The sequence below is a fragment of the Siphateles boraxobius genome, unplaced genomic scaffold, assembly GCF_051911475.1.
Source record: "Siphateles boraxobius isolate OS27281-9 unplaced genomic scaffold, OSU_SipBor_1 92, whole genome shotgun sequence".
In the NCBI taxonomy this organism is placed as follows: Eukaryota; Metazoa; Chordata; class Actinopteri; order Cypriniformes; family Leuciscidae; genus Siphateles; species Siphateles boraxobius.
The window spans coordinates 1,634,986-1,655,000 of record NW_027509222.1 but is presented as its reverse complement, the minus strand read 5'-3'; the positions used below and the strand labels follow the sequence as shown (position 1 = coordinate 1,655,000).

General features: G+C 38.1%; 2 protein-coding genes across 4 annotated transcripts in view; both read right to left on the bottom strand.

Annotated features, from left to right (window-relative positions):
- tmem185 (transmembrane protein 185) overlaps window positions 1-12,304 on the bottom strand; it is a 19,932-nt gene extending 7,628 nt beyond the window's left edge. The window contains exons 1-5 of one of the 2 annotated variants that reach the window (XR_013201294.1): window positions 12,134-12,280; window positions 11,679-11,855; window positions 9,983-10,190; window positions 8,494-8,577; window positions 1,382-1,558 (exon numbers count right to left, since the gene is read on the bottom strand). Coding sequence is in view for 1 of the 2 variants with exons in the window: in XM_077224843.1 (XP_077080958.1) it covers window positions 1,382-1,558; window positions 8,494-8,577; window positions 9,983-10,190; window positions 11,679-11,855; window positions 12,134-12,171 (684 nt within the window). In the remaining variant the exon portion in view is untranslated. Of the gene's footprint in view, window positions 1-1,381; window positions 1,559-8,493; window positions 8,578-9,982; window positions 10,191-11,678; window positions 11,856-12,133 lie in introns of both variants that reach the window. The other variant, XM_077224843.1, reaches the window with a different exon arrangement.
- Window positions 12,305-13,143: 839 nt separating this feature from the next.
- Window positions 13,144-19,941, bottom strand: ankrd46a (ankyrin repeat domain 46a). 2 transcript variants are annotated; one of them, XM_077224851.1, is made up of 4 exons: window positions 19,846-19,941; window positions 18,280-18,609; window positions 17,069-17,227; window positions 13,144-14,857 (listed from the first exon to the last, which is right to left on the bottom strand). In XM_077224851.1, exons 2-4 carry the CDS (start codon window positions 18,588-18,590, stop codon window positions 14,641-14,643), a joined length of 687 nt encoding a protein of 228 aa, XP_077080966.1. In that variant the 5' UTR covers window positions 18,591-18,609; window positions 19,846-19,941; the 3' UTR covers window positions 13,144-14,640. The 2 variants fall into 2 exon arrangements, with proteins under 2 accessions (XP_077080966.1, XP_077080965.1); XM_077224850.1 differs by lacking the exon at window positions 19,846-19,941 and having other exon boundaries at window positions 18,280-18,631.
- Window positions 19,942-20,015: the final 74 nt, after the last annotated feature.

The following is a 20,015-nucleotide window of genomic DNA, read 5'->3' as shown; positions in this document are numbered from 1 at the left end:
CGAACCATACAGAAATGCTTTCACACTAGAAACGAACCAAACCTTTGTTCAGTTTGATCCGGACCGAGACTACCTCTTTTCGTCTGACCAAATTTCATCTGTTTGGTCCGGACCGTGGTCCGGGGGAGGTTTCACACCTGTAATTTTGATTCGGACCAAACTGAAAAGTCCGAAAGTCCGGACCAAACAAGGTAGGTGTGAAAGGGCCCTTAAAAACAAGTACTTCTGTACTTTTACTTAAAGGACAAGTTCGGTATTTTACACTTAAAGCCCTGTTTTAAGATCATTTCTGATGAAATAGAACGATTAAGATAAAAATTTGGACAAATGCTGCTGTCCCGAGAATTTTAGGTTTTTGTATTCCCGACACTCCGGCGGCGGAGTAATACCGTTACCGCACAGAACATCCTATACAAGTTAATGGAGTTGGACAAAAACTACGATAAAACCTGTTGGAAAGCATCTTTTGCAGCGATTTTTGCGTGAGCATATCAGTGAACACCCCAGACCAACCGGTGACTTTCACGTCTTTGTAAACTAAAGTTTAATGCGTTTTATGAATGATTGTTCCAGTGCCCCTATGAAACCAATGTGGAGGTGGGGGGGGGTGGGGGGGTGCTAACACAAAAACCTAAAATTTGTCCAAATTTTAATCTTAACCGTTCTATTTCAATCAGAAACGATCTTAAAACAGGTCTTTAAGTGTAAAATACCGAACTTGTCCTTTAAGTATCAAAAGTAATAAGTAAATGTCAATGCATTGTTTTATTATTGTTGCATTGTTGTATGTAATACTTACAGCAACTTATGTCTCTGAATATATGCCTGCCTACCCTCATACCAATATTTACATTTATACATTTATTTATTTACATTTATTCATCATACATACATTTATTTCTAGAACACAGTTCTAGAGTGTGACCATTGGTATTTAGGTTTAGTTGCATGGAATTATGGAGTGTTTAATATTATTACTATAAGTACATGTAACAAGAATTTATACCTACTATATATATATATATATATATATATAGGCCTATTACAGTGTTCTTGTTAGTACATAGTACTATATATATATTTATATATATGTGTGTGTGTGTGTGTGTGTATATATATATATGTGTGTGTGTGTGTGTGTATATATACACACACACACACACATATATATATATATATATATATATATATATATATATATATACACACACACTGTATATACACACTGTATATACACACAAGGTGGGATAATTATTAAACACTGGTTCTTTGTATCAGGTAAAGGACACTTAAGAAATAAATCAGCATCCATATCATTATCAGTCGATCTCTGAATGTTTTGAGCTTATTAGATAAACACAATCAAGTAAAGGAGTCAAACCTCGAAGGTGAGCAGCGGCACAACGATGGTCATCCAGCTGATAGCCATGGTGATGTGTGTGCGGCGCTGCTCTGCGATCACGTCCATGGAGCGCAGGAACAGCACAGACCAGACGATGTAATACAGCACCACCAGACACAGGAACGACATGAGGATCCACAGCGGCACGCACACCACCTGGAAAACAGGAGACCCAGAGTCACACACAGAGGTGTATTCACATTCACATTCATTACTCAGGTAGAAGTAGGGCTGTGCAGTTAATTGAATTTCGATTTCGGGCTCTCAACGATCACCAAAATAGTGCAATCGAGTAAAAACGATTATTTTGCCATGTTTTGTTTTTTAATTTTGTCTTGTGTTCTGAATGACACGCGCACATCCACCCTCCCGAAGCCAAACTCTCTCAGCTTGAATCTTTAAACTGAAAAGACTTAAAAAGAATTGAAAATTATCAACTTTAGTTATGATGCAACGCTGGTCCGATTGCGCAAGTGTCAATTCTGTCATGTCCCGACTCCTAAAAACGAGAATGGAGAAAGTTTTAAAATGATTGATTTGATTTTATAATCATTGTGGATTAATTTAGGCTACTCATACAATCTACATGCTAAAGTGAATCAATGTTTGCGGGGGAATTTCCCGCATTATAATTGGCTACTTATTGAAGAATTATCTGTTATATTATTTATTTTAATGGTTAAAGTACAATAAATGTTCAAATTTCGATTTTTTAAGAATTGTTGAAAGGTGTCTTTTTAATAAAGGCAACACATTCCCAAAGTCATGTGAAATAATCCTGTTACATAATCGTGATTTCAATACTGACCAAAATAATCGTGATTATGATTTTTTTCCATAATCGAGCAGCCCTAGGTAGAAGTATTGATACTAGGGTATAAAAAGACTTCTTGTGAAGTTGAAGTATCAACTCAAGCTTTTTACTTAAAGGTGCAATGTGTAAAAATTTTGAGTATCTATTAACAGAAATGCAATATGACATCCATAACTATGTGTTCAGTGGTGTATAAAGAACTTACTTAATAAACCGTAATGTTTTTATTACCTTAGAATGAGGCATTTATATCTACATAGGCGCGGGAATCCCCTTCTAATCTTCAGGGAACCAGGTCGACATATTGTGACGTCATGTTTCTACCGTAGCCGACAGCGAACAAACAGTGTTACAGAGCGCGTTTCGTCACTACCTTGAAAGAGAAGCAGCAGAAAGCTAGAAGCTAGCCATAAACACCGTGAGTAGTGACTTTTCCCTTGTCAGTGGTATAAAATATGTAGTTGGATTGTTTCATGTAACTTAGTTCTTCTCCCTCGCTGTGTTATGGCTTTGCTATGTGGGGATAAATGTGCTGGTTACGTTCGTGAGACAGCTGATTAGCACTCTTGTCATTGACCGTAAAACAGTAACAGGAATCACCAACCCGTCGATCTTGGAAGCATTTTAAGTCGATCGAGTTTCCAAAATCAGAGAAAAAAGCCTATTGTGTGTAGTAAATGGTGTCTAGGGGATGCGGAGGCGCGCGCGCTGTTACAATCACGTTAATTTTGCCGCACGCAGCTTTGGACTCATGCGGACGCGTCCAGTATAAACAAGGCTTAACGCTTTAACCAGCTCAGCCACAGTAACAGCTCATATTAGCCAGCTAAACTTTTACTACCCTGTTAAAAAAATATATAGTTGCATAGTTTCACGTGGTTCTTCTCCCTCGCTGTATTATTGGTTTGCTATGTGGGGAGAAATGTGCTGGTTACGTTCGTGAGACAATCAACTAATTACTATTATTATATTACGTATTAAGACCCTTGATCCTCACCTGACTATGGCTTTGTAAACTTTATCCATGATGTGGTTTATAATGGACTGTGGTACAGAAACTTGGTTTACTCTGGCTATTCTCTGCCGTCTCAGACGACGATGTTTGTCCCGTTTTAGCCACCGTAGCTTCTTCGAAAGGGAGGGGTGAGCGGTGGGCTGAGCCCTTAGTGTAAACTCGCAACCGAACCGCTAGATGTCGCTAAAAGTCACACACTGCACCTTCAAGTAAAAGTACTGGTTTCAAAACTCCTTAAAGTATAAAAGTAAAAGTAATGTAAGGAAAAAAAGAACATTAAGGACAAAAGCTTACAGGAGCCTATAGTGCACTACCCCAGCTTATAAAAAAAAACATTTTTCTAAAGGCCATAATGACTATAATGTTATATTAAAATGTTAATGTTAAAAAATTTGGGATGCACTAGGCTACCTGTTTCAGCCACATATATGCCACATATATATTGAAAATGAATGCATTTTAGTACAATGCAAATACATTACAGAACCATATATGTGTAATACATGTGCAGGTGCGATGGATCGTGTACAAACCAATAGGGTGTCGGAATGGTATACGTTTATACTTCTCATCCAACCACAATCAAATTCACTCTATCCGGATGGCACGATTTATCTGGATAGGTTTTTTTATTTATTTTTTAAACGATGACACGCCGGAATGAAAACAAGCCGAAATGAAATAGGAGTAACGAGGCTATTTTTAAAAAATGTAAGGAGTAGAAACTACAGATAATTGCGTGAAAATGTAATGAGTAGAAGTAAAAAGTTGGCTGAAAAATAGTGAAGTATAGATACCCAAAATTTCTACTTAAAGGGACAATGTGTATTTTTTTAGGTATTTTATTATCTAAAATCAATATTTTTATTCATAAATATGTCCTCAATGGTCTACAAATACCTCTGCCAATTATCTGACTTATCCTCGTAAACGAAGAATTTATTGTCTTTATATACATGTGACGGGTAGGTCCATGGAGGCTTCTATGTCGTTCCGCCATCTTGAAAAACTATAATAGCAGAGAGGGTCAAAAAGTACCAGGCCAACGCGTTTCCACAACGCGTTTCGTTCAGAGCCAGCGTCATGTGACTGAAAGCAGCAGAACCGGAGGAGCAGAGCAGTGAGAGGCGCTTCACGGCCCCGGCAAGTTTAAAAGGCTGCATTGCACTGTTATTATTCATACTGTAACATTCGTGTGTTCGTTGTGTCAAGTTGCAGTTTGTTTGAAATAACAAACCTGTTCACCCGAAAGAAAACTCGACGAAGTGCTGTTAGAAGACATCCTGTCATAGCTTTTTGGTACATAACAGCTACCGTAGATGCAACACGCATTTGAAAAAGTGAGGCGCTGGAGACGATATTCGTTTGAATGCAAAATACAATTTCACCGCTAGATAGGAGCAATTCCTACACAATGTCCCTTTAAATAAAGTATTTTCACCCCGTTACTTGACACCTCTGGTCACACACACTCATGATGGGCCAGAGCTCAGATTACACAGGTGTAGTGCTGGGCGGTGTAACGGTTCATACTGAATACCAGTGTTTATTTTTGTTTAATATACCACACATACCGGTGTATGTCTCTTAAACAGCGTTGGGAACGCGACACTGTTTGAGAGGGTCTTTTCACTGTTGCACTGTGGTGACGGTGAACAGTTTAACCCATCAATCTACACAGTTTCCACAATGGTTTAACTAGAATTGATAGCTGACAGTGTTTCTTATTCATTGGTTCTCCATATCAACACTGCCCGCCACAAATCCACATTATTCCTGACAAGTTTACTGCGTTTTGAATTATGGGCGGCACTTCCGGTTTGGGGAACTTCCATTCAAAAAGGCTGAAACTAATCATTTCAAATATAAGGTTGCCCAACAAATAAAGCTGATCCGTCAATTTTCCTTCATGATTTATTTTCAGTCATCACGAGAATAACGTAACACTTGGTATTTTAACGTGACATGTTATAACAAGAATATCTATGGCAAGAGCACTTTTCAGTCTCTGCTTTCTTTTCCTCATGATTATTTCTTTTTTCCCTTTGCGATCTGCTGTAAAAGTATGAAAAAGTTCAACATATACCGCACATCTGTGGTCTGTTCTCCTGAATTTAATTTACGATATATTCCATTAATAATTCACTGGAATGCATGAAGTATCTCTTGTTATTCTCCTCAAATCCTCACGTCTCTTTCCAGGTTTGTTTTCACAGGTAAATAAAATATAATTAGGGATGCACCGAATGTTCGGCAACCGAAATTATTAGCAAAAAAAGCACTTTCGGTGTTCATAAGTAAAAAGTAATAAATTTGACCGAACAATGACGTTTTTGATGACGCTGTGACACTGTCACATTAGTTAAGTTATCATTACTTAGATTAATCCAAGAGTTTAAGTATTTAATTAATTACATACAGGTCTGTGGGTTTCATATAATATTGGAGGTATATGTACTTATGTATATGTATTTATCATGTTTATTTCCACCGTGTGTGATGGTATAAAATGGGTGTTGTATAAGGATACTGGTCAGCTGATACATCTGTAATCTTCGATCACCGCGCACCCAAATTGGTATATGTATAGGGGCGGTCTAAAGGAGAAAAGGAGAGGTATGCGACCGGAAATGGCGCCCGAATAGAGTGCGTCATGCGACTCGTGTGAGAAAAACTGTTTTCTTTTGGGTAGTAAATGAAAAGGAGGGTCTGACTGGAAAAAACGAACTGAATGTGATCTGAACATTGTCTGTAGTGGGTGAGGAGTCCAGCGCGTTACCAATTTGAGGACGCGTCAAGTGAACTTTCCCAGACAGCTGGCTGGATTTCATTCATCGGAGTTTGTTGAGACTCTTTTTTCTGTGGATTAATCTTCAGGGAACATTTACCGGCATCGGCCTTTGGATTATATGCGCTCTCGCGCTCGTCACGGGAAAGGACAAAATAACTGTCGTTTAGTTTGGACATTTAGGTGAATTTCGGGACTAACAGAAAGGACACTGAACTATTGAGGGTTTGGGTGAGTCATTACTGTGTGAAGATATAAAGCACAATACTGTAAGCATATCTGGTTGATGTGTGTGATGCATGTTTGTTTGTTTTTTGTGTTTGTTTCATGCTGGTAAACCAAGGAGGTGTTATAGTTGGGTATTACTAATCTGTTCAATCTTTTAGAAGAATCCCTTTGCGTTTTAGTAACACAGCCTAAGATAAAAGGTTGATTGTTACAACGCGATCAAATAGTAACCAGCATAGAGTGAGAGGCGTGCGCTTTATAAATACAGCCAACATGCCCCCTTTGAGCAGATAACAAAAGAGAAGCTCATCTGATGTAGCAGCTCAACTGTGGCAGACGTTATACGTGCAGCACTAAAGTGTCTTTTAACCCCTGTAGTTGACAAACGCGACGCCGCGTTTTGATGGATTTTTTTCACATAGCAGCAAAATAGACTTAAATACTCCGCCATTTATGGTCACTTAAATGCAGACTTAAGAAATATGAAAAAATAAACTGTTAAATGTCTATTTGTGTCCACTTACAATCGAAACAAAACTGTGCTTTTGAAAAATAAAGAAAATAAACAGGGTGTGCTTTCTGCATCTCCGTCTCCGTTAACTTTTTTCTGGAGCACGTCTCTAAACGTAAACAAAACTCAGCCAAAACTAGTTGCAAAGGCAATATAGCTTTATAATTATTTAATTGTCTACTTTTAAATGATCTCCTCCAAAACCAAAACAAATATTCTCTGTTTATGTAATCTGTATGAAAAGAGAGAGATGTCAGTCGTTCTCATGGCAACTCCACGGAGAGCGCGTGCTATATTGAAACCTAAATGATCTGAGGCAATCCATGCAAACCTGTCAACGCCCACGATAAAGTGTATGTGAACCGCATAAGTAGGCTTATGTCTAGGACAGATATTAATTTGTTGTGGGTTCCTCCACATTTTTTTTGCGCTTTTCAATGCACTTTTTTGGTTACATTCTTTCAGCAGTCAGTTATAGGCCTAACATAGGCTATTCAAGAAGGGGGGCTTCAAAGATGGCTAAATAAAAATATATTTTTTATTTTACTAATTTATTTATTTTAAGTTATATTCTGCTTTGTTTAAATAATATCTGCTGGAATGTTAAAAAAAATTCAGTGTTAAATAAATTGTATTTTTGCAATTTGATATTTTTTCTCTGAAAAGCAAGACAAAATAGCAAAAAAGCATATTTTTATTATTTAATTAAATGCAATGGTGAAAAAATTGGCAAAATCGAAAAAATGTGAAACACCGCGTTCGGTATTAGGCCTTCGGCCAAGCGTTTCATTATTATTCGGCTTTGGCCAAGAATTTTCATTTCGGTGCATCCCTAAATATAATCTGTCAAAATAGCGGAAATTACTTTGAAATAGTATCACGTAATGCTAAAGTTATATGAACATTTTTGATTAAGGCAACATAAGTTACATATATAGCCTACATATATACATACATTAGCCTACCACAGTGATATTTAACCAAAGACTCACGCTTTTGGGGTTATTTGGTCTGTTGAAAGTACCTTGTTCATACTTTTACACTTTTAAATTTCCTTTTAATTTTCGATGATTAATGTCATCTCATTGTGACACTTTTTTAACCTATTGCGCTCATAGAGCAAGTCTTTCACTGATTGTTTACAGCTCAACGGAAGTTACACCCATAATTCACGCAAAGCGTCATGGGCCGTAGTAATAATGAGGATAGATTTTCCAAAAGGCTTTGACATCGTTGAATACACATGAAACCCGTTTTAACGTCAAAACGCGGCGCGGGTGTTTTTATGAATGTATCATTGAAGGGAACTGTCGGTCTTTGGAAAAGTTTCAATGTTATTTTCATTTAATCTTTCTTTATCTTTACTGATAAGCGAAAGCTGCGCTGGTTTGTGTTCAACCGTTACCGGGGAAACCGCTTTGTGTACATCCGTTTCCGAGGAAACCGCTGTTTCTGCTGCTCCCACAGCACCTCCTGCTGGACCTCTTTATAAACACAGCAAACCTGTATTAATACTAGTGTGGATTTTTCTACAATATTCACTCATGACAGTAAAATAGGGCATTCTAAGTCAATCTACTGCAGTATCTCCTTTCTCAACCAGTAGATAATGTGGTTAACACCCCTGTGATACCTGCATAATTTTGATAAATAGCGTGATATAAATGTTTGGTCATAGCCCAGCACTCCACAGGAGACTCTGGAGTAAATGACTCATGTCGGTGTCCGTACTCACCAACCACGGCCAGCTGATGATCTTATCCAGTCTCAGAGCGATGAAGATGAACTGGAGAATATTTACAGAGCACAGAATCTCCAGCTGAGGGACAGAACAACGTCACAGAGTACAATCAGAAAACATGGGAAGATATGCTTGATAACGTGTGTGTGAATCTGACAAGAATCAAATCTGGGTCGTATTTCACCAAAAATAGTTTTATAAAGGAAATGGAGCTTGTTTTAGGACCAAGACTTTTGTGACAATATTGTGCATGTTTTTTTCTTTATCGTAATGCAAAATAATAATTAAGTTATTTATCATTTTGTTTAGTTTAAAATAAACCATATATAGTAAGAAACAAATCAAAATAACAGAATTCAGTCATAGTAATAATAATAAAGTAATACAAATTTACGTGTAATACTATACCGATTAAAATAATTATGAATCACAGGAATGACCAAATTGTCATGAATTTTTTTTTTTTATGAAATACAATTTTTTTGGTAACACTTTACAATAGGGCTTCATTAGTTAACTACTTGACATGAACTAAGAATGAACAATACTTCGACAGCATTTATTAATCTTAGTTAATGCTAATTTCAGCATTTTCTAATGCATTATTAAAATCAAATGTTGAATTAACATTAGTTAATGAACAAACCATGAACAGCTGTATTTTTATTAATTAACATTAACAAAGATGAATAAATACAGTAACAAATGTTTTGCTGAGTCTAACTAATGAAGCCTTATTGTAAAGTGTACCATTTTTCACTCACTTTTCTATTTCTAAAAAAAAAAAATGTGTTATGTCGGGTTTAGACTACACAAGATCAGCCAGATTTTGTGTATATAGTGATATATACATATATATATATTTTTTTGTGTATATATTTTATAGTGTGTCATAGTTGACGTCTGCGATGATTATCAACAGAAAGATTAGCATGTTTAATTTTTTTCAGTATTCCACGACGGGTTCGGTCACATTGACCAATAGGAGCACAGAAGCTCTTCGTACACAGCAAACGAAAGAGAGACGATGGTCCTGCCACAGCAGGAAAGATTTGTGGAAGGCTTTACAGGCGAGGAATAAGAGATAAGACTATATAAAAAAGTATATAAATGTTTTTTTTTGTCTAGATAAGACTCTTACTCCTCGGCTGGGATCGTGTCGAGACTGAAGCTGCACTGAAACTCACATTTGGACCTAAGTCACTAAATGGAGAAAAATCCTGGAATGTTTCCCTCAAAAACCTTAATTTATTTTCGACTGAGGAAACAAAAACATCTTGAATGACGTGGGGGTGAGAAAATTATCAGGACATTTTAATTCTGAAGCGAACTTCTCCTTTAAAGACAGCAAGCAACATGTTACTTGTCCACGACACAAGAACTTAAAGAGTCAAAATCGCATAATCTGACGATTGTAACAGACACAAATATAGTGTAGTGAGACTCTGAACCCGGCATTAGACAGATCGATCCCGGCTGATACCTCGAGCGAGCGGTCGTGTCTGAATCCCCACACACACGCGGCCACTGAGACGGGCGAGACGAAGAAGAGCGGCATGAAGACGAGGAGCCAGAAGTGTGTGCCTCGCTGCACGCGGTCACACACCAGCACCTCGAAGGTGAGCAGGAGCAGGTGTATCCCCACAGCGATCAGCATAGCTTTAAACTCCACACACGTCTCTCCTTCAGCCCTGAGGACGACAACACACCGCATCATAACACACTGACGAAGGCTCGGATTACAACTGGTGTTCACTTTCAAATTTAAATTAGCCCATGATTTACTCGCCCTCAAGTCATCCTAAATGTAGCCTATATGACTTTATTCTTTCAGACGAATAGAATCAGTTATATTAAACAAATGTCCTGGCTCTTCCAAGCTTCATAATGGCTGCTCCTGTTTTCTGTTCTGTTCGTGTGAAGCACTTTTATGATGGATAGATGCACTTTTATGATGGATAGATAACTTTTATGATGGATAGATGCACTTTTATGATGGATAGATGCACTTTTATGATGGATAGATGCACTTTTATGACGGATAGATGCACTTTTATGACGGATAGATGCACTTTTATGATGGATAGATGCACTTTTATGATGGATAGATAACTTTTAGATAGACGCATCTATTTAGCCAGGCATTCATATAAATTTTTTATCTTACAGTTACTGTAAATTCGGCCTCTAGTTCATAAACGCCAGAGGAGAACTGGCCCCCGACTGAGCCTGGGTTCTCCCAAGGTTTTTTTTCTCCATTGGGTCACCTGATGGGGTGTTAGGACACCATTAGGTCACTGGATGGAGTTTTTCGGTTCCTTGCCACTGTTGCCTTTGGCTTGCTCAGTTGGGGATATTCAAATTAATTAACCAATCATACCATTGATCAGCTCTACCAAACTTGGATGTCTTTTTTCCAGTAATAAACAAACATTAAGTTGTTTTGATTGATACTGTGAAGCAGCTTTGATACAATCTGTATTGTGAAAAGCGCTATATAAATATATTTGACTTGACTTGACTTTTATGATGGATAGATGCACTTTTATGACGGATAGATGCACTTTTATGATGGATAGATGGACTTTTATGATGGATAGATGCACTTTTATGATGGATAGATAACTTCTATGATGGATAGATGGACTTTTATGATGGAGAGATGGACTTTTATGATGGAGAGATGCACTTTTATGATGGACAGATGCACTTTTATGATGGACAGAATGGATGCACTTTTATGATGGACAGATGCACTTTTATGATGGACAGAATGGATGCACTTTTATGATGGACAGATACACTTTAATCATGAATAGATGCACTTGTTCAATAGATAGATGCACTTTTATCATGGATAGATGCACTTTTATGATGGATGGATGCACTTTTTTGGACTTCAAAACAGAAACGGCCATTCACTGATATTATAAAGCTTGGAAAGACCAAGACATTTTTTAATATAACTCTGATAATATTCGTCTGAAAGAAGAACGTCATACACATCAGGCTGAGTAAATCATGGGCTAATTTTCATTTTTGGGTGAACTATCGCTTCAAGCACCCTGTACGAACCCTGCGCGCACACACACACACAACAAAAAGTATTCCACACGATATTCTATGGTCTATGGACCCCTGAAGTAGCCTAGCTCTGCCACTGAAAGGCTGACTCTGACCTGTACTGTGGGTTGTGAGCCCAAACCCCGGTGCCCACCGAAGCCCCGATGATGACCATGAGTTTCCAGAGCCAGATGGGCGCAAACACGGCCCAGTAACTCCACTGGATGATGCCATCCAACCTCAGGGACAACAGCACTGAGAAGAGCAGCAGACAGGCGTAGATCAGGAACTTACTGCAGGGAGAGGAGAACAACAACACACGGATCTGTCAGACTTCTGTCAAGATCTCCACACGGGCCTGAGTCTGACTGACTGAGGGAGAAACACGACACGATAGGAGCTTTAAACAACTTATGATCAGGTGTTGAATGATAAAGCACTTTCCATCACTGTGAGGCTGCTAAACAACGCTAAGAGAAACCAAAACAGGCCTGCGCGGTGAACATTAGCAGCTATGCTAACAAGCGTTTTCAAACTGTTTCATTGTACACCAGTCACACACAAATCTTACCTAGGGTTGAAATCTTGAAAAACGCCTCGTAGATTCATGGTTTCCTCGTCAGACCATAGTTTAATGAGGTGAAAAGAAAAGGAAAGGCTGGTTTACTGACTGACTGGCACTCGCTCGGTCACAGACGGTTGGTTGGCGAACGTGACCAAACACGGTGACGTCACGCGCCCTGGCTCCACCCACCGGCGGCGCGGTTATTTACATTTCACGTCATTATTATGAATAAACAAACCTATTTATGTAATTAACATTGTTATGTAAGGCAATGTTGGGTTTGTACATTTTGTCTGTTTATTTGTATGCAAGCTACCGCGTAATGAACCACGTACACCATTGTTGAGGTTAAACAACTCTAGATTTATGTCTAATTTAGTTACTATTTTACATTAAAGGACATTATTGTGTATTATGAATACAGTGTTACAAAGATCTTGAATACATTGTTAATTTATTTATATTGCTGGCATAATTTGATATACATAAACAGAAATGCTAAAATTCACCCCCAATGTTTAAAGTGTTTATTGAAATTTTATTGTTTTATTCTCATTTCTGAAATTGTTAAAAAACAGAAAGTCATCAGAATGTTTTAAAATATTATGATATACATTTCGGATCCCCTGTTACCAATTAATGTCACACATCTTGTATTGCACTTTTTTTGAAGTTATGCTATGTTCTCTACCTGATTTGTAAAAAAAACAAAACTAAAGGTTAAACCCGATATAAAACACCATTACACTTTAATGTGCAAATCCAATGATTTAAATTAAATGCTGAGGCTGTCACACACTCAATAACATACATGTGCAGAATACACAACAAAAAATAATGGTTATTTAGTGGTTACTATGTTTTGTTTTAGTTTCAGGGTTTCTGTATAGATTTTATTAAGGTAAATGTAAGACCTTTTTGAGACCAAGTAACAAAAATGTAAGAAATAAATTGAAGGGAACACAATAATCAACATGTTCTCCAAGTGTAAATGTTAAAGGAGAAACACTTCAGAGTTTGATATCCGTTACTTTTTATTTCATTTACACAAATAAATAAAGACGAAGCTTGAATCATTTTGCTCAGAAACAACAATATGGATATATCTTTAACAGTACCTTCTGATCAAACTGCAAAAAAAGTGATGTTTTTCCTTAGTACTTCTCTTTTCAAGTGCAAATACATAAAGATTCCTAAATGAGGATACACTTGAGACATAAAATCAATTTCCATTAAATATGAAGTCTAGCTTTCTTACTTTATGACTTAAACAAAAACAAATATATGCCAATAGGATCATAAAAATCAGCTTAATTTAGAAGTGTTTTAGAATTTGTTATTGTTTTATTTTGTTCAGATATTTGTTTAAGCATAAACTCACTTAATTCTATTACTTTTTTTAAGACTTCATTTTATATTTACATCTCAAGTTAATGTATTATGATTTAAACTTGTTTAAATATTTGTATTGGAAAACAGGACAAAAATACTGAGGAAGATATATATATTTTTTGCAATGCATGCAATATTTATTGCCATGAGTTTATGAATTTAAGACTTTCTGCTCTGATTTGAACCATTTTAAGGACATTTTTGACCAGTTTTTGACTTTTTAAGACTTGCTTAGTTTTATTTCTTCTAAAATCATGGTTCATTTTCATATGGGTTTCCAGACACACAAGAAATAACATTTTCTTTAAGCACATGAAAGGTCTATTTACATTAATATACACCAAAAAAACAATCAGCCACAGGGAGAATGTATGGTTGCAGTTTAAAGAGTGGTTAAACACAATCAGCTCCTGTAGGAACAATCATCAGCTACAGATTCCCTGTACTCAATAATTTCCTCCCTTAAAAGTCATCTTTGATCACCAAATGACATATTCAAATGTTTTTTCCTTGAAAATGTCTTAAAATAGCTTGAATGTAACTATATGCCCTCATTTAGTATGGTTCTATGAATATTCAAATGAGCCCCGCCTCCACTCACTCACTCAGAGATCCACTCGTTGACGATCACACGTTGATCTGATTGGTTACAAGGTAGTTTGTGACGTCAGAAACACCAGCGATTTCAAACCGTGTTTTTGAGACTGTCTTTGGTTCACTGCAGTTTTAAGGAGAAAATACTCAGCAATGCTGTCGACTTATGCATTTACACATGGTTTGTCTTATAGCATATTAAAAACACCACAGAGACATATAAACAACATTAAAAGCTGGATTTTCACCGCAGGAGGACTTTAAGAATCAATGTTTTAATGAGCTTTGATGCGCCTCAATGCACAAGCTCCAGTAAAATCATGGTTAATTAAAAGGGCTAAAGGGTTTCCAAACAGAAACACACAGGAAATTTAAAAACAATTAGCACATGAAAAGGTCTATTTACATTAACACACACACACACACACACACACACACACAAAATCAGCCACAGAGAGAATGTATGGTTGCAGTTTGAAGCGTGGTTCTACACACTCAGCTCATGAGAGATTTGTTGTGCTGGGCTTTCAGTGCACGAGCTCCAGCTGGTTGGATGCGAAGGGTAAGACTCCGCTGACGTAATACGCGATGCCGAGCGAGAGCAGGGCGATGACGAGCAGCAGAAGAAGCACGCGCCAGAAGCCCAGATCCTCCACGAACTCCTGCCATGTGGTGCGGAAGCTGGACAACACGCCGTCGCTGTAGTGCAGGTGCGGGTTCAGCAGAGAGTGGCTCTCCATGGCACTGCAACACACACACACACACACACACACACACACACACACACACACACACACACACACACACACACACACACACACACACACACACACACAACAGCCAGGAATGAGTTGTAAGATATTTTAATTTGCTTTCACTGTTTTAAACCCCCTCTTTCTACCCCAAGAACCATTTGACATTTCCAAAGAGGTGCTGATAGTGATCCAGATATGTGGACATCGGGGGTCTACGGTTTGTCACACTTTTAGTACGATAGGGAAAGTTCAGTTGATATAATGCGATTGGTCAGATGCAGTAAGCATGTTGTTTGTATTTGCACCCTTACACGAAATAACAACCTTGCAGTTATTGCAAACGCCATCATTTTCATCTCGTTTGGTCAAGCTTTATGGTGCGTTTTATTATTTATCCGTGTCGGAGTTCCGACTAGGAAGACAGACGTTGCCTAGCAACACGCGCCAACACGCCCCCTTTCCTCGTATTTCCCAGCTCGGACGTCGGACAACCGTGAGGACACCGAGCAAGAATCCGATACGGAATCCAAGATGGCTGCGCCCTGTGTGACTTGTATGAATTGTTTTCATTGTTTTTGGACCGCTTTGGTTGTTTAAATGACGATTTTAATCACTGGTATTACTGCAATACCTTACTGCGTCCGTATCACTGCCTGTGGGTATGGGAACCGGTCTTGTTGTGAGCGCAGTATTGAATGAAGCCTTGTTTCAAACGGGTGTTACTAACGTGGCTAGCGTTGCTAACAGAAGATAAACTAAAACATGAAATAAAGTGAAAATTTTAGAAGTTCAAATGGCTGCGTTTTGATAAGCGCCTGGTACTCGGCCAGTGCTACCATAGCAACAGCTTTCCCGGGTGGCGTCCATGTTTTTTCTCCGACTCGGACGTGCAAAACATACCAGAACGCTTGAAGTGTAGAAGTGACGTCATATCCGAGGGCCGAGTCGGTTCTTTGACAATAATAGAACACAGGGTTAGATCGTCTCTTCCTCTCCATGACTCTCTCCTTTGCTCAAATCACTTTGACGTCATGACACACAGATGCGTAGGATCTATGGTGTCTGATAAAGGACAAAAGGGACAGCTGTGAGTTCACGGTCTGTATATATGCCTGGGACTCGGAGCAGGAGGACTCGTTAACGCCGAGGGCATACAATATCGATGGTTCATAAAACTTAGAACCGATTCTCGAGTGGTACCGGTTTTCAATTCGCATCTCTAGTCATGATAATCTATAAATCTCGTTCGGGGGGCGGGGTTTATGTAAATTTTAGGGTTAGTGATGTCACTAACCCGGGAGGAATGTCGTGTAGTCCCTATCAGCCGTTTGTTGTAGTCCTTAAAAAGCGATTTCTGTAAAAGAAAATATCTCCTTTTGCTCTGAACTTTGAGTGTCGTAACTTTGCAGATGTTGTTTATGCTCAAACAGAGACATTTCACACTAACTAAAATTAAAAAAGTGAAATCATAATCAACCACCCCTTTTAAGGTGTTTACATGAAGGCTTTTCAGTCCGATTGAGCCGTCAATCCGTAACTAACGGATGATTTGATTGCATGTAAACGTAGCCACAGTGAAGACACGTGGGGATCAATGAGTTCTGGTTGTAAGGCTGTGTGTCCCCCAAAAAGTTTTTTCACGCGGCTGGCGTATTGTTTCAATTGTTTTCAGCATGAAAAAAACGCTACATTACGATCATGGTGTTTAAAAATAACAAGGCGCTGAGCGTTCGGCGTTTTTTACTGGTCGCCGAGAGTTGAAGAATGTTCAACTTTGGGTAAAACGCGGCGCTCATCACTGTCACTCTTTACCCAACCGTCCAATCACAGTGGAGGAGGGGCGGGGCTAATACCACACCGACCAACAGCCACATTCTGCTTGTTCGACGTCAACAGACGACAACAACAAGCATAATAACGAAACAAAATAATTTAAAACAAGAGCCAGAGAAAATACGTTACATTGTATCGACATTTTAATATAGAATCAAAAAAAGAAACAAAATATGTGTGAAATGAGACACTAGTAACACTTTCGCGGATATTCCGTATCATAACAAGCAAAGTTTCTGAACTGAAAAAAAATAAAAAATGCTGCGCTGCCAAAACGCTCTCAAGCGCCCATAGCTAGGAGTTTTCAGCAGAGCGCCTAGCGTTTTCAGCTGGCTAAAAACACACGGCCTGATGGTTGCGGCCTCACCTCTCACTGTCCGCCATGTGCATCTTCTCCAGGCTGGCGTGTGAGCTGCGGTTGAAGCCCTTCACCTCCTGCTCCTCCAGGCCCTCCAGCAGGTGCAGCGAGTCCTTGTTCACGCCGCGTCTCTTGGCCAGAACCAGTGGAGTCGCTCCGTTGTGATTACTGTTCGGATATAAACACCACATCAATGCTTGCGTTGTGCACAACACTGGAACTAACCGGTGTATAAAGAATTACATGTCAGGTTTCCTCGAAACCGACCCGATGCCCTGCAACCCTAATCAAAAACACCTGAGCATGGACTTCAGAGTTACTAGAGTTATTACATTCAATTACAGGTGTAGGTGAGTTTGATCTGTCTTTGAGCTCAACTCTGCCGAGCCGGATTTGAGGAACCCTGCATATATACTGTCAGACACCAGATATAATTTAAAATATTTTTTTACTAGTGTGTGCAGGACACTATAGTTCACTTATGTAAGTGAGGAGAGCAAAATAAAGTCAACTGTGACATATTATACCCAAAAATTCTTCATACAGTGACTACCAGTAACATTTATAAAAAAAAATTTGATCAAAAATGATTGGGACACTTTGAGCTGATCATGTTTTTTCTTTAATTGCTAATGCATCTTTTTACATCACAGACTGAACAACATGAAGCATTGCTTGGTGATTGGTTGAGCTAAACTGGTATTATCTAATTGTGTAGTTAAATTTAATAGCTGACAGATATTCAACATAATTGGTAGTGTACCTTGGAACAGCATGTAAATGCAATGATATCTGAATATGGTCATTCAAGAATTATTAACATTAAAGATGATCATTTATCGGCCGATACATCGTGCATCCCCACTTCATCATTTAATGTACGTTTGAATAAATCTGTCATGAAAAGTTATTACAGCCACCATTTAAATATTTATATTTCAATAACAACATAATTTTGTCAAAAAAAAGTTGATATAAAACTATATTATGTGCAATTGAAATATTTGTGGAAATCAGAGTGTTGATTATTAAATACATTTGATTAATTAATTGATTAAGCTTGATTTTCACCACTTAATATTGAACATGTTAGCTTTTGATGACATTACTAATGTGAAAAAGTGTGCAACTTTTAGACTAGTAGTGTACTTTGAACCAGCATGTAAATGCAATGGTATCTGAATATGGTGATTCAGAACGAAGGATGAAAAGCCACTGACCAGATGTCAATCTTGAGGCCGTTGGACACGAGGAACTGGATGGTGTCCACATGCCCACACATGTGCAGAGCCGTGTTGCCCTGCGAGTCGGTGGCCAGCAGATCCGCGCCGAACTTGTGCAGTAAACAGCAGATCTCCACGTTCCCCCGGGCCGCGGCGAGGTGAAGCCCGGTCCGGCCCCGGCAGTCCCGCGTGTTCGGGTCGAACCCGGACTCCAGGAGCCGCTTGCTGAGAGCCAGATCCCCGTCCACACAGGCCTGCAGCAGCGGCACCGTGGCCTGGAGCGAGTCGCTGACGAACACGTACGACATCTTACACCTGGTGTCTGAGCTTTGGAAATAAAAGCCCATTTTGAAACAGCCTGACACATCATAATGTTATATTTCATCAAAATTTCTTTATAATGTTTCTGCTGTTATTAGGACCAGGGCTGCTAACTCTCAAACTAAGCACTGTTCTCAAGCCACGCATCCATTTTCTAGTTAGAAAATTAATTCTAGACAGGAGCATTTTTTTACTCTTATATCATTTAAAAATATTATAACATTGTATAATAACCAAATTATATTCATAGTGTAAAAATGAGTTGTTAATTTTAACCTTTAACCCTCATATTGTGTTCATTTCCTGTTTACACAGTGTTTGGGGTCAGTATATGATCCAAAACATTTCTAGAGCGATTGTATAAAAATATACTTTTTAATAATACAAATGATTTATGCTGGAGTTATAGATTTTTTTTAATTGTTGACAAATGAAAAAACAAAAACAAAAACAAAATTTGTTTTTCATACCTTAAGAACAACCAAATCAAGTCTAGTTTTTTTGTGTGTGTGTTTAGATAGATAATGGGGGAAAAATCACAAAATCTTATGGAACTGAGATAAAGGGAACCATGTTTTCTAACTAAGGAAAGTTAAAATGGATCATACTGACCCCAAACACATACCAGCTGACAAATTCCCTGCATTTATACAGCATTAGTTAAGAGAGATTTGTTTCCTTGAGAAAAATTAACATGTACTGTACCTGATATTTAGATCATATGTTGATCTTCAATGTTCAATGTTAAATCAAGATGAGATTCTAATCTCAAGCTTATGAATCAAATTAGTTAAAAGTTGGATGCTGTGTAAAGACCTCAGTCATATTAATGGAAAATTTGTATTTTTACATACAGTATAATTTCATCATTATTTTGTCACACCACAAGGCCACGAATGAACTGCACATTGTTAAAGGTGCTCAAAAATGATTACCTAAAGTACACAACTGAACCTTAAATCTCTGTTTAGCAAGTATTTATGATGGATGCTGTACGCAACAACCACATAATAGGTTAAAGCTTCATAAATTGTAAAAGTATATTAATTAAAGGTTATTTAATGTCGGGAAATGTACTTAGATTAAATTGCAGTGTTTCAATAATGAAAACAAACGACTGATTAAAAGCTAGCGGAATAGCTTTGTCAAACTAGTCTGCTAATAAATCAAAACAAACAAAAAGCGCGACTGTTACCAACAATACCAACTTCCTTTACAACACTAAAGAAGATTAATCAATACCTTAGATTGATATATCGAAGGTATATTCCGCTGCTTCCCGGCCTCTGTTGTTGGAAAATAGAAATGAAATGACGTAAAAAGATGGAAGATCCATAAACTACAAGCCCCAGTATTTGTTATGATTACTAGTATTCGACTTCCGCGTCTCAGCCTCAAAATCTGGTCATTGT